The sequence below is a fragment of the Pecten maximus genome, chromosome 1 (assembly GCF_902652985.1).
Source record: "Pecten maximus chromosome 1, xPecMax1.1, whole genome shotgun sequence".
In the NCBI taxonomy this organism is placed as follows: Eukaryota; Metazoa; Mollusca; class Bivalvia; order Pectinida; family Pectinidae; genus Pecten; species Pecten maximus.
The window spans coordinates 36,787,159-36,801,874 of NC_047015.1; the positions used below are offsets into that span (position 1 = coordinate 36,787,159).

Here is a 14,716-nt window from a genome sequence, read left to right on the forward strand (position 1 = left end):
ACTGTGTGTGTAGTTGTTGGTTTCTGTGTGTTATGATGGAGTTATACATAACGGAATGTTGTTCTCCTTAGATTTATTGTGTAATACTTGTGTTGGTGTTTGATCTTGGAGGCAGGAATCTGATTGTCTGGGTACTATTGAGGGGATGGGAATCTTGATTCTGCCCACAGCTCTAGATCTTGTTGTTTGTGTAAGATACTCATACATGTGATCACAACACATTCACCGCTTTGTGTACTTAACAGAACATAACTTCATTTCAAGTTGGATAAAAAAATATTAAGGTAAACATATTTCAGAATCTGTCTTCAAATTTTTATTTTGAGTCGCTAAATATGCAAATTGAAGCCAGAGTTTGGGGTAAAAAAATCATGCTAACTTGCTTATTTAAACATTACTGTCCTGTTTCTTTGATTAGAGTTTTTTTGTCACATCTATACTATACATTTGTGATAAAGACTAAAGAACACAAAATAATTCTCATCCAAAATGCAAAACAAGGTCTAATGATGAAAAATTTCAATAGTTACCTAAATATCTATTATATTATGAGAAGAAGAATACTTTTGAAAATTCGTTTTGGTCTGGTGAAGCTGACTGTACTTTTGAGAACTTTGTCGTGAGTTTGTGATGGGAACATTTAGGATTGTTAGCAGACTTTCACCACTGTTCCTATCTATAACTCACAAAACTGTAAGAGGAGTTTTTTCCCTGTTGGTGTAGGTATAAATAGAAAGCTACAACATCTGCCATCTATAAGTACTGTCGAGTTATGTTCAACATCAGATGTGGAAAATCTTGTCTAATTAACGATCAGCTTGCTCATTCCAAATACATTCTAACTGAATGTTGTTTAATGAAAGTTATGACAGGTACTGACAATTTTAAAATAATCCAGATATCTTAGTTTCCTGGATGTTTATTACAAGGCATCAAAAATACCATGACAGTGTTTATTGGAATAAATTCTTCTGTCTCCCAAAAATTGTAAGAGGTTATAATACTCTAATGTAATATAGACATTTCCCATCTAGTCGCTAATGGTCGTGGCTTCTGCAGCTTGTGTATTTGTCTAGTGAAGGCAAGAAAAAGTCCTATAGCTTTTGTAAAGCTGGCATTTACTCTCAACAGTTGCTTTAGCCTGTATGTGTATTTGTGTATTAGCGAAGATAAAATACCAGCATAGAGTCGGTCAACCACACTAAACACACCCCTACATTATTCCGCTAGTGATTTGGTTGCCAGCTCGTTGCCTGTGTCTAGAATCAATATATTGATCCTGTTCATGTTGGAAGACTTCTGGATCGCTTGAGTGTTTGATGATTGTGTGCCCCACAACATATTGGGAAATGGATTACATCAGGGCAAACCAATCAATATCATGCAGAATGAAATTAACATGATCAGTGTCACTAATGAGCTTTGTAATATGCAAATCAGCAGTAATAAAAATGTATGCCAAAATGAGATCACATTTGTTGTAGTAAAGCGTTGCATGAATAAATAATGAGAGAAATGTACTTCCTCCCTGCATGTCATTTAACAGATCAATGAATCCCTTTGGGATGGATGTGTAATGAATTATGTAAATAAGGAAAGGTCATCGGATCAATATAACATTACGTCATGGCTGGGATAGGTACATTTAAGCAAATATCAAATGATTTATTGTGTGGCATAAGTAAAAACAGGAAACATATAGAAGTTAAACCAAAGCCATTATTTTTTTCTGAATTTATTGAGGAATGTTACATTTTGTTTATGTTTAGTTTTCTAACACAGTAGTAGTTTTTTTAACATGGACAATATATTGAGTGATTGGCCTTTCAAGTATTAGTGGTACATGTATGGTAAATCTTCGGTCAGGTCAAACAAAATTAAATAAATTTTGATGAACCTGTTCGATTTATCAAAATAATGCTTTAGGAAATAAGCATGAGTTTGAACTATCCGAGTCGACATCGTATATGATTGTCAAGTTAAGTACAGGTATATCCATAATCCGAATTTCCTCGTAACTTTTTAAGACTATTTCGGCACAAAGGAAAGGAGATTTTGTACCGTGTAGTATGTTTGGCTGAGTAAAAATGATAAGAAGAATTCAAATTCAATATAAAATGGATAAAAAGAATGTTCCTGGAATGATAATTATGATAACTGCACTAAAAGTGAGAAATTGTTGAAGTGGAATTCATAAAAGCATTTCCACTGTAGAATATATTCAATACAAAATTTATAATTAAAAAAAATATCCAAGGCAAGGTTTATTTTCTTAATGTGTCATATTCTTCAGCAAACATTTTTTTGAAATGAAAATATTATCAAAAATGAAGTAAATTTTGTCTGACAAGTTAATTTGACTGATTGTACTTTTCCCTTACAGAATGGGTTGAATGCATTACATCTGGCTTCGAAAGAGGGACACATAAACATCGTAACTGAGCTCCTGAAACGCGGAGCCAATGTTGAAGCAGCTACAAAGGTAATACACTGCACCTATAAGAGAACTTTAAAAATCAAGCAATATGATCTGTTCTAGATAAAACATTCTTAAAATTGAAGAATATCTCCTGCTTTTCATAAATAACTGTCAGCTAGCAATAAGCACATGTCTAGTAATAAGCCCACAGTTATATATATAGCTCATTGCCACAGATCACATTTATTGTCATGTAATAACTATTATAACTGTAGATCTGGATGCTTGACAAAAATTGTATTCATTGAAAATTAAACCATTCAACTTTCAGTACAAGATTATATTTAAATATGATTGCATTTGATTCCACTGCAAAATATTCATTTATTATTTAAAGTGGATCATTTTTTAAAATTCTATGATGTGTTAAAATTTGATAACATATTTTTTTTTGTCAGGCTTCAATTTCTAAATTGAATATGACTCATCTTGAAATTGTATTTTGTATACAGAAAGGAAATACAGCTCTCCACATCTCATCCTTGGCAGGCCATGAGGAAATCGTCAAGCTTCTCGTTGAAAATGGGGCCAAAGTCAACGTTCAAGCTCAGGTATAAATTATCATTTTTTTAGGTCAGTGGTCCAGCATTAGTCCTAAATACAAGTTAATATGAGAGTTGAAGGGATCATTAATTCTTGGCTGTCCATATATGCCTGACAGTGACACTGCAGCCTTTGGTACAGGGAAAACTTTCTTTACAATATAGCATTCAATAGTTTGTTGGTCTTATCACAGTCAGTGTTAAATTTTCAACACAAAAAATGACCATTTGTTAGCCACACATGATCTTTGTCCTAAGCTGACCTCTGATAGAATATACTAGCATGACCTTTGACCTAATTTGACCTCTGATAGTAGTAACATACATGACTTTTTCCTGCTAATTTTTTTCTTCAACATTTGTTACAGTCTTACTTTATTATAACACCTGTCATTTAACCTTCGTGTTTAAGTCTCTTGACAATTGATATTGTATCTTCAATACATTTCCACACCTATGACCTTTACCTTTGTCATTCAGCCTCTAAATTTTGATTATATTGTTTCTATAGATGACCTTTAACCTTTGTCTTTCTGCCTCTAACCTAATCGTGATGGCATTTACATAACACACTCCTCTTTCCACGTGTATCCTATTTGTGCACGAATGACCTTTAACCTTTTCCCTATAATCTCACCTGTAATAATAATATCTGATTTTTGTTTTTGTCCACAGATGGGTTTCACTCCTCTGTACATGGCAGCACAAGAGGGTCACTCAGAAGTGGTCAAGTTTCTGCTGGCTAGTGGAGCAAACCAGAGTCTGGCCACAGCTGTAAGTTTGCCAATCTAACCAATGATTAATGGCTGGCTGTTTGACAGTGATGTCAAGCTGTCATACTCATTTGGTCCATTAAACCGTGATTTGACAGTGATGTCAAGCTGTCATACTCATTTGGTCCATTAAACCGTGATTTGACAGTGACGTCAAGCTGTCATACTCATTTGGTCCATTAAACCGTGATTTGACAGTGATGTCAAGCTGTCATACTCATTTGGCCCATTAAACCATAATTTGATATCTCATTGTCATTTAAATCACATCTTCAAAAAGCCTTCATTACAGACAGTTCAAGAGTGATTGTATTGATTCAGAGAAAATGTATAGAGTGTTCTAGCTCTGATTCTTACTTTTTCATCCTCAATATTATGAAGAAATATTTATACACATTTTTCATAATCACATTTTGTTTCAAGTATGTTTGTGAAAATATGTAAACGTTCATGGAAAGATGTAATATTTTCCTCTTGTATCAGATCATATTCCAGCTTTTTAACAAACATTTTTTCAGGATGGATTCACTCCTTTGGCTGTAGCTCTTCAGCAGGGACATGAACGGGTTGTAAGCTGCCTTCTAGAGCATGACACAAAAGGGCGTGTCCGTCTGCCAGCATTGCACATCGCAGCAAAGAAGGATGACATAAAATCGGCAGCCCTTCTCCTTCAGAATGAACAGAACAACGTAGACTCCCAAACTAAGGTAAAACTTCTATGTTCATGGTTACCCCACTGTTTTATATTTAGACATAGACACGGCTGTGGCTGACCATTCCCGCTGGCATATCTATATTCATTATGTGTTAACAAAGTTGTCTTTTAAGATGCATGTTTCGTATTTTCGACAATCGTATTGTGTTCTTACCTTTGATCAATAAATCTGTTAGTGTGTGGTAAAATTGACAGAAACTCAGCAATCACTATTCTTCTCTTCTGTCGTTAATTAAACATCTTTTCAAAATTAAAAAACTACATGTATAATTTCCAGGCATTATTCAAAGATAACATTTTATTTCGAAGTATTAAAATTTGTATATGAATTTTCTTGCTTTATTTTAAGCATCAAGCAAAAAATTGGAGTTTGTTTCAAAGATCATAAAAATATGTCAGTATTGAGATAGAAACAAATTTAATTGACTCCTCAATTAACAATAATATTGTGATAGTATTATATTGTCTGAAGCATATTGAAACATTGTCCATATTCTTATAACCATGCTAAACAGAGCGGCAGTTTGGTTAACGACACCACCAAGGTTTGTATCCATGGCAACTGTCTCAATTTGTCTTTGTTAGTCTGAAGTTTGAGTTCGCTGTGGAATTTCTCCGTCACAGGAAACTTTTTGCTGAATCTTTTTATCTTTCCTCACTTTTCCAAGTTATCGTGTGTTAATTTCAGTTTTTGTGGTTTCATACATTATACATTTATTTATTTTTCAAATTTGTTATGCTTTTAATTTTTCTTTGAATTTTATTTTAGAGATAACTTTATATGTTCAACTTTTAATTTTCTCTCATATCTCTATGATCTCTATGTATTGTAAATTTCTAATGTAAAGTTATACTGTTTTTTGTCTCCAAAGCATTATTCAGATGTATTTATTTAATGTTTTTTATCTGCTTTATGTAGATTATGTAATTCATAAGTTGCAACTGTCCATTTCCTATTTTGACTATTTTACCAAAAGATCCGAGTGTTATTTGTTATTTTTGTACCAGTGATTCAGATACCAGTATGTATAATTGTAGGGATATAATTAAGATATCAGTGTTTTCAGTTAATTGTGTTTTCCATTGTAAGAGTTTCATGGAATGTTCACCTATCTACCTAGATATGAAAGCCTTCATGTATATCAGTCAGCCTTATTATCCCTGAAACTTACACAAATTCCTTGCATAGAACTGTACATTATCTTAATCAAATCTTATATAGAAAGGAAAATTCAACCTCTCAAAACATATGCAATTTTCTTTGAATTAAAAAAGAAGAAAAGATTTTACCTCAATTTTTCATTTTTAAGAAATACATTTTTTTAAGCCAACAGTTTTGTTTTTTGTTATGGTTTGAGCTTGAGATTTTGAGATTGAAATATTGATGGGTATTAATAAATGATGATTTTTACAAGTTTTGTGGTATGGGTGAAGTGTGATTATGTTGAGGGTCATTTCTAACGAGAAAGTATTGTATAATGTTTAGTTATAAATCTACCTGTTGGTTGATTTTCATGTCATTTTGTCTGTAAATGTTCTCTCTGTTTATATTTTCTTTTCTACTGAATTTAAACTGATGTAGAATCTATTCTTCTGATTTTTTTAAAATTTCTTTATAGAATTTCATCTGCAGAAACTAAAGTTCTCTTCTGAATTAAAATTCATAACATAGGCTAGACTAACAATGCTGAAAACATTATTTTATTTTAAGAAATAAAAAAGAATGTGATGAGGGAAAGACAAGGTCTAGCATCACTGTGTATAGTGGTGTGAGGATAGGGTATTGAATATTTGGTGGAATCTCAAGCTTGGGAAAATGTGAAATGCTTATTGCAGCTGCTGCAGATAAGAGGGGATAATTGTCTTGGATATGTAGTAGCTGAGAAACTGGATGTTTCTGTAACAACAGTCACAGATAACAATAGGTATACACCTGTATCTCATGTATGGCAGGATCTGTGAGGGACTTATACATGTTATACATATACAGGGCCTGTCAGGCGTTTACATGTTATACATGTACAGGGCCTGTCATGGTCTTACATTTTATACATGTATAGGGCCTCTCTGGGAATTGTATCTTATACAATTTGTGGGGCCTGTTGGGGACTTCTATTTGATACATGTGTGGGGCCTGTCAGGGATTCAAATCTTATACATGCAGATGGCTAATAAAAGATTAAATCATAAACATGTAAAGGGCCTGTCAGGGACTTACTGGTTTATCTTACACATGGATGGGGCCTGTCAGGCCTCGCACTTACCGGTTTATCTTACACATGGATGGGGCCTGCCAGGGACTTACTGGTTTATCTTACACATGGATGGGGCCTGTCAGGGACTTACTGGTTTATCTTACACATGGCTGGGGCCTGCCAGGGACTTACTGGTTTATCTTACACATGGATGGGGCCTGCCAGGGACTTACTGGTTTATCTTACACATGGATGGGGCCTGTCAGGGACTTACTGGTTTATCTTACACATGGATGGGGCCTGACAGGGACTTACTGGTTTATCTTACACATGGATGGGGCCTGACAGGGACTTACTGGTTTATCTTACACATGGATGGGGCCTGTCAGGGACTTACTGGTTTATCTTACACATGGATGGGGCCTGCCAAGGACTTACTGGTTTATCTTACACATGGATGGGGCCTGCCAGGGACTTACTGGTTTATCTTACACATGGATGGGGCCTGTCAGGGACTTACTGGTTTATCTTACACATGGATGGGGCCTGTCAGGGACTTACTGGTTTATCTTACACATGGATGGGGCCTGTCAGGGACTTACTGGTTTATCTTACACATGGATGGGGCCTGCCAGGGACTTAACGGTTTATCTTACACATGGATGGGGCCTGTCAGGCCTCACACTTACCGGTTTATCTTACACATGGATGGGGCCTGTCAGGGACTTACTGGTTTATCTTACACATGGATGGGGCCTGTCAGGGACTTGCTAGTTTATCTTACACATGAATGGGGCCTGTCAGGGACTTAACGGTTTATCTTACACATGTCTGTCAGAGATTAATATATGATGTCAAATCTGCTATAGTGACAACCTGTTAATTAAGACCAACTGTCTATAAAGACCACTTTGAACATGTGATTGATATAGTCATAATATTTCAACCTGGCTTTAAAGATTATCTGCCTACAAAGACTTGGTCCATTGAGAGGTCTTTTTAGACAGATTTTACTGTACATGTGCAGGGCCTATCAAGGACTTATGTCTTACACATGTTTTGGCTTCTGTCAGAGATTCACATCTTAATATATGTATAGGGCCTGTCAGTGAATTATATCCTATACATGCACAGGCTCTATGAGAGACTCATATCTTATACATGTACTGGGCTTGTCAGGGACTTGAATCTTATACATGTACTAGACTTGTCAGGACTTAAATCTTATACATGTACAGGGCCTGTCAGAGATTCACATGCATAGGGCCTCTCAGAGATTCACATCTTGTACATGCACTGGGCCTGTCAGTGGTCTTACCAGTACAAGCACAGGGTGTATGAGACTCAATTAAGGGGCTTCTCATGTGATATATGTAGGGTTGATCACATATAGCACAGCAGTAACAACGTGCTGTATTAACCTAGTAATGAATGGTCATTCACAGGAACATACTGGACCTATAATTGGTAACAGTGTTTCAGAATTATTTACAGACATATATTTTAGGCATCACAAAATAAATGGTGATGCATTTTGTAATTTGTAATATCACATGAAAGATGTTTTCTGGATATTTACAGCTAAGAGGTCCTGGTGAACAGTGTTAATCACACTCTACATACCTTACACATTATAATATAGATAGTGTCACGCCTGCAAAATACACATAGATTTTTAACTTGAACAACAAATGGCCAGATTTTTATTATATTTTGGGACAGATACAGGTATAAGTATTCTATCTGTGTGAACTGTAAGCAACAGCGGGATGTTGTAGCTACAGATTAGGCTGGTTATACGGCTGTAATAGGTCTCTGATAGTTGATGGTGTTGTAATGTTTTACTAAGTGATTCCTATCTACTAAGACAAGTCAGCTTGTTTGAAAAGGATGTTGTAATATACTGTAAACGGTTGTTTACTGCAGACATTTAACAATTTCTAGATTAGCACTATGTTTATCAACTCACATTAGTATCAGTTTTTAAAACTGCAATTTTTTTTCTTCAAAAAATACCTCTGATTTCAAAAGTGATAACATAACACCCTATGCTTTGGAAGCATTTTGTTTTAGACATGTAACATGTTGTTATATATAGTACCAGGAGTATGCAAACTTTAATAGCCCAAATTTTTACATGGATTTTTCTTTAGGCTGTTGAAGTTTATAGCCAGTATTTGTATTAAAGCAGAGATAGGAAGTGGGTTTTTTTTGTTGTGGGAAGGGGGTTTATATATAGCATACATGTATTCTCTATTGTCAGGCTATTTATATATATATATATATATAAAACAAAATTTTAAATAATACATTGTATTAAACGAATGAAATGTATAGATTAATAAATTAAGAAGTAACCATTTGATGAAAAGTCAAATTCCATGAAGTGACAAAACCCTTTAGAAATTGATTTTAAGGAAATGAAGAAGTTTGTATATAAAGAACAGTGAAGAATCTAAATCCAAGTTACACCTGAGTGAATCCCTGTGTTGGTTTAAATGTGTGAAATATTTTTCTGTATTTGATTGATATTCAACATTCTGGATCTCTTTTGATTCTTTTTCCATTTTATTTGATGGAATTTTCTTATAGATAATTGAATGGAAGATAAATTATTTTGAATTAATTGTAATTAAATGGAATTCATTTCTTTTTGTTAACTGGTCCTTAATTTTTTGTGAAATTTTGAATAATGTAATAAGTATTATGGTGATGGCAAATCAACACTTTATGAAGATGTGTCTCCTTTTAGACACATGATATTTGAATTAAAACTGGGAAGCTGCTTATTACAATATATCACATTTAAAACATATTCATAATTAAAAGGACTAATTGGAGAGGCATAATTTAAATTTGATTTTGGAAAATAAGATGGATGAAAAAATAAAGGGAAAAAAAAAATTTAAAGAATAAATGATTATGATTTATTTTCAGAGTGGATTCACTCCCTTGCACATTGCTGCTCACTATGGCAACATAAATGTGGGCTCACTTCTCATCTCCAAAGGAGCAGACGTCAACTACAAGGCCAAGGTCAGTGATTATCACAGTTTGACTTTGAAAAACAAACATGACAATAACTTTATTATACATGTTTTGTTTTACCTACACAATTATTATAGAGATTTGAGAATACAAATACTAGATTTAAGTACACATGTAATGTCATAACAGTACACATGTAATGTCATAACAGTACACATGTAGTGTCATAACAGTACACATGTAGTGTCATAACAGTACACATATAATGTCATAACAGTACACATGTAGTGTCATAACAGTAAGGTATTATACCCACCAGTACACATGTAATGTCATAACAGTGCACATGTAGTGTCATAACAGTAAGGTATAATACCCACCAGTACACATGTAATGTCATAACAGTGAGGTATTATACCCACCAGTACACATGTAATGTCATATAACAGTGAGGTATGATACCCACCAGTACACATGTAATGTCATAACAGTACACATGTAATGTCATAACAGTACACATGTAATGTCATAACAGTGAGGTATTATACCTACCAGTACACATGTAATGTCATAACAGTGAGGTATAATACCTACCAGTACACATGTAATGTCATAACAGTACACATGTAATGTCATAACAGTGAGGTATTATACCTACCAGTACACATGTAATGTCATAACAGTGAGGTATAATACCTACCAGTACACATGTAATGTCATAACAATACACATGTAATGTCATAACAGTGAGGTATAATACCCACCAGTACACATGTAATGTCATAACAGTAAGGTATTATACCCACCAGTACACATGTAATGTCATAACAGTAAGGTATAATACCCACCAGTACACATGTAATGTCATAACAGTACACATGTAATGTCATAACAGTAAGGTATAATACCCACCAGTACACCTGTAATGTCATAACAGTACACATGTAATGTCATAACAGTAAGGTATAATACCCACCAGTACACATGTAATGTCATAACAGTACACATGTAATGTCATAGCAGTACACATGTAATGTCATAACAGTAAGGTATAATACCCACCAGTACACATGTAATGTCATAACAGTACACATGTAATGTCATAACAGTAAGGTATTATACCCATCAGTACACCTGTAATGTCATAACAGTACAGATGTAATGTCATAACAGTAAGGTATAATACCCACCAGTACACATGTAATGTCATAACAGTACACATGTAATGTCATAACAGTACACATGTAATGTCATAACAGTGAGGTATTATACCCACCAGTACACATGTAATGTCATAACAGTACACATATAATGTAATAACAGTAAGGTGTTATACCCACCAGTACACATGTAATGTCATAACAGTAAGGTGTTATACCCACCAGTACACATGTAATGTCATAACAGTAAGGTATAATACCCACCAATACACATGTAATGTCATAACAGTAAGTTATAATACCCACCAGTACACATGTAATGTCATAACAGTAAGGTATAATACCCACCAGTACACATGTAATGTCATAACAGTAAGTTATAATACCCACCAGTACACATGTAATGTCATATAGCAGTGAGGTATGATACCCACCAGTACACATGTAATGTCATATAACAGTGAGGTATAATACCCACCAGTACACATGTAATGTCATAACAGTAAGGTATAATACCCACCAGTACACATGTAATGTCATAACAGTACACATGTAATGTCATATAACAGTGAGGTATAATACCCACCAGTACACATGTAATGTCATAACAGTACACATGTAATGTCATAACAGTGAGGTATAATACCCACCAGTACACATGTAATGTCATAACAGTACACATGTAATGTCATAACAGTGAGGTATAATACCCACCAGTACACATGTAATGTCATAACAGTAAGGTATTATACCCACCAGTACACATGTAATGTCATAACAGTAAGGTATTATACCCACCAGTACACATGTAATGTCATAACAGTACACATGTAATGTCATAACAGTGAGGTATTATACCCACCAGTACACATGTAATGTCATAACAGTGAGGTATTATACCCACCAGTACACATGTAATGTCATAACAGTACACATGTAATGTCATAACAGTACACATGTAGTGTCATAACAGTGAGGTATTATACCCACCAGTACACATGTAATGTCATAACAGTGAGGTATTATACCCACCAGTACACATGTAATGTCATAACAGTACACATGTAATGTCATAACAGTACACATGTAATGTCATAACAGTGAGGTATTATACCCACCAGTACACATGTAATGTCATAACAGTGAGGTATAATACCCACCAGTACACATGTAATGTCATAACAGTACACATGTAATGTCATAACAGTACACATGTAATGTCATAACAGTGAGGTATAATACCCACCAGTACTCATGTAATGTCATAACAGTGAGGTATAATACCCACCAGTACACATGTAATGTCATATAGCATTGAGGTATGATACCCACCAGTACACATGTAATGTCATATAACAGTGAGGTATAATACCCACCAGTACACATGTAATGTCATAACAGTGAGGTATAATACCCACCAGTACACATGTAATGTCATAACAGTACACATGTAATGTCATAACAGTAAGGTATAATACCCACCAGTACACATGTAATGTCAAAACAGTAAGTTATAATACCCACCAGTACACATGTAATGTCATATAACAGTGAGGTATAATACCCACCAGTACACATGTAATGTCATAACAGTACACATGTTATGTCATAACAGTAAGGTATAATACCCACCAGTACACATGTAATGTCAAAACAGTAAGTTATAATACCCACCAGTACACATGTAATGTCATAACAGTGAGGTATAATACCCACCAGTACACATGTAATGTCATAACAGTAAGGTATAATACCCACCAGTACACATGTAATGTCATAACAGTAAGTTATAGTAAGTTATGATACCCACCAGTACACATGTAATGTCATAACAGTAAGTTATAATACCCACCAGTACACATGTAATGTCATAGCAGTGAGATATTATACCCACCAGTACACATGTAATGTCATAACAGTAAGGTATAATACCCACCAGTACACATGTAATGTCATAACAGTGAGGTGTTATACCCACCAATACACATGTAATGTCATAACAGTAAGGTATAATACCCACCAGTACACATGTAATGTCATAACAGTACACATGTAATGTCATAACAGTAAGGTATAATACCCACCAGTACACGTGTAATGTCATAACAGTGAGGTATTATACCCACCAGTACACATGTAATGTCATAACAGTAAGGTATTATACCCACCAGTACACATGTAATGTCATAACAGTACACATGTAATGTCATAACAGTGAGGTATAATACCCACCAGTACACATGTAATGTCATAAGAGTGAGGTATAATACCCACCAGTACACATGTAATGTCATAACAGTGAGGTATTATACCCACCAGTACACATGTAATGTCATAACAGTACACATGTAATGTCATAACAGTGAGGTATTATACCCACCAGTACACATGTAATGTCATAACAGTAAGGTATTATACCCACCAGTACACATGTAATGTCATAACAGTGAGGTATAATACCCACCAGTACACATGTAATGTCATAACAGTAAGTTATTATACCCACCAGTACACATGTAATGTCATAACAGTAAGGTATAATACCCACCAATACACATGTAATGTCATAACAGTAAGTTATAATACCCACCAGTACACATGTAATGTCATAACAGTAAGGTATAATACCCACCAGTACACATGTAATGTCATAACAGTGAGGTATTATACCCACCAGTACACATGTAATGTCATAACAGTGAGGTATAATACCCACCAGTACACATGTAATGTCATAACAGTACACATGTAATGTCATAACAGTGAGGTATAATACCTACCAGTACACATGTAATGTCATAACAGTACACATGTAATGTCATAACAGTGAGGTATAATACCCACCAGTACACATGTAATGTCATAACAGTAAGGTATAATACCCACCAGTACATATGTAATGTCATAACAGTGAGGTATTATACCCACCAGTACACATGTAATGTCATAACAGTACACATGTAATGTCATAACAGTACACATGTAATGTCATAACAGTAAGGTATAATACCCACCAGTACACATGTAATGTCATAACAGTGAGGTATTATACCCACCAGTACACATGTAATGTCATAACAGTGAGGTATTATACCCACCAGTACACATGTAATGTCATAACAGTAAGTTATAATACCCACCAGTACACATGTAATGTCATAACAGTAAGGTGTTATACCCACCAGTACACATGTAATGTCATAACAGTAAGTTATAATACCCACCAGTACACATGTAATGTCATAACAGTAAGGTATAATACCCACCAGTACACATGTAATGTCATAACAGTAAGGTATTATACCCACCAGTACACATGTAATGTCATAACAGTACATATGTAATGTCATAACAGTAAGGTGTTATACCCACCAGTACACATGTAATGTCATAACAGTAAGGTATAATACCCACCAGTACACATGTAATGTCATAACAGTAAGGTATTATACCCACCAGTACACATGTAATGTCATAACAGTACACATGTAATGTCATAACAGTAAGTTATAATACCCACCAGTACACATGTAATGTCATAACAGTAAGGTATTATACCCACCAGTACACATGTAATGTCATAACAGTAAGGTGTTATACCCACCAGTACACATGTAATGTCATAACAGTAAGGTATAATACCCACCAGTACACATGTAATGTCATAACAGTAAGGTATAATACCCACCAGTACACATGTAATGTCATAACAGTAAGTTATAATACCCACCAGTACACATGTAATGTCATAACAGTAAGGTATAATACCCACCAGTACATATGTAATGTCATAACAGTAAGGTATTATACACACCAGTACACATGTAATGTCATAACAGTAAGTTATAATACCCACCAGTACAC

The 14,716-nt window shown here is 34.6% G+C and overlaps 1 protein-coding gene across 1 annotated transcript in view; it reads left to right on the forward strand.

The window, feature by feature from the left end:
- Positions 1-14,716, forward strand: part of LOC117341927 (titin-like) — a 234,759-nt gene that overhangs the window by 62,936 nt on the left and 157,107 nt on the right. Inside the window, 5 exon segments of the mRNA XM_033903835.1 lie at positions 2,384-2,482; positions 2,932-3,030; positions 3,697-3,795; positions 4,313-4,501; positions 9,642-9,740. Of these exon segments, the coding sequence (XP_033759726.1) occupies positions 2,384-2,482; positions 2,932-3,030; positions 3,697-3,795; positions 4,313-4,501; positions 9,642-9,740 (585 nt within the window).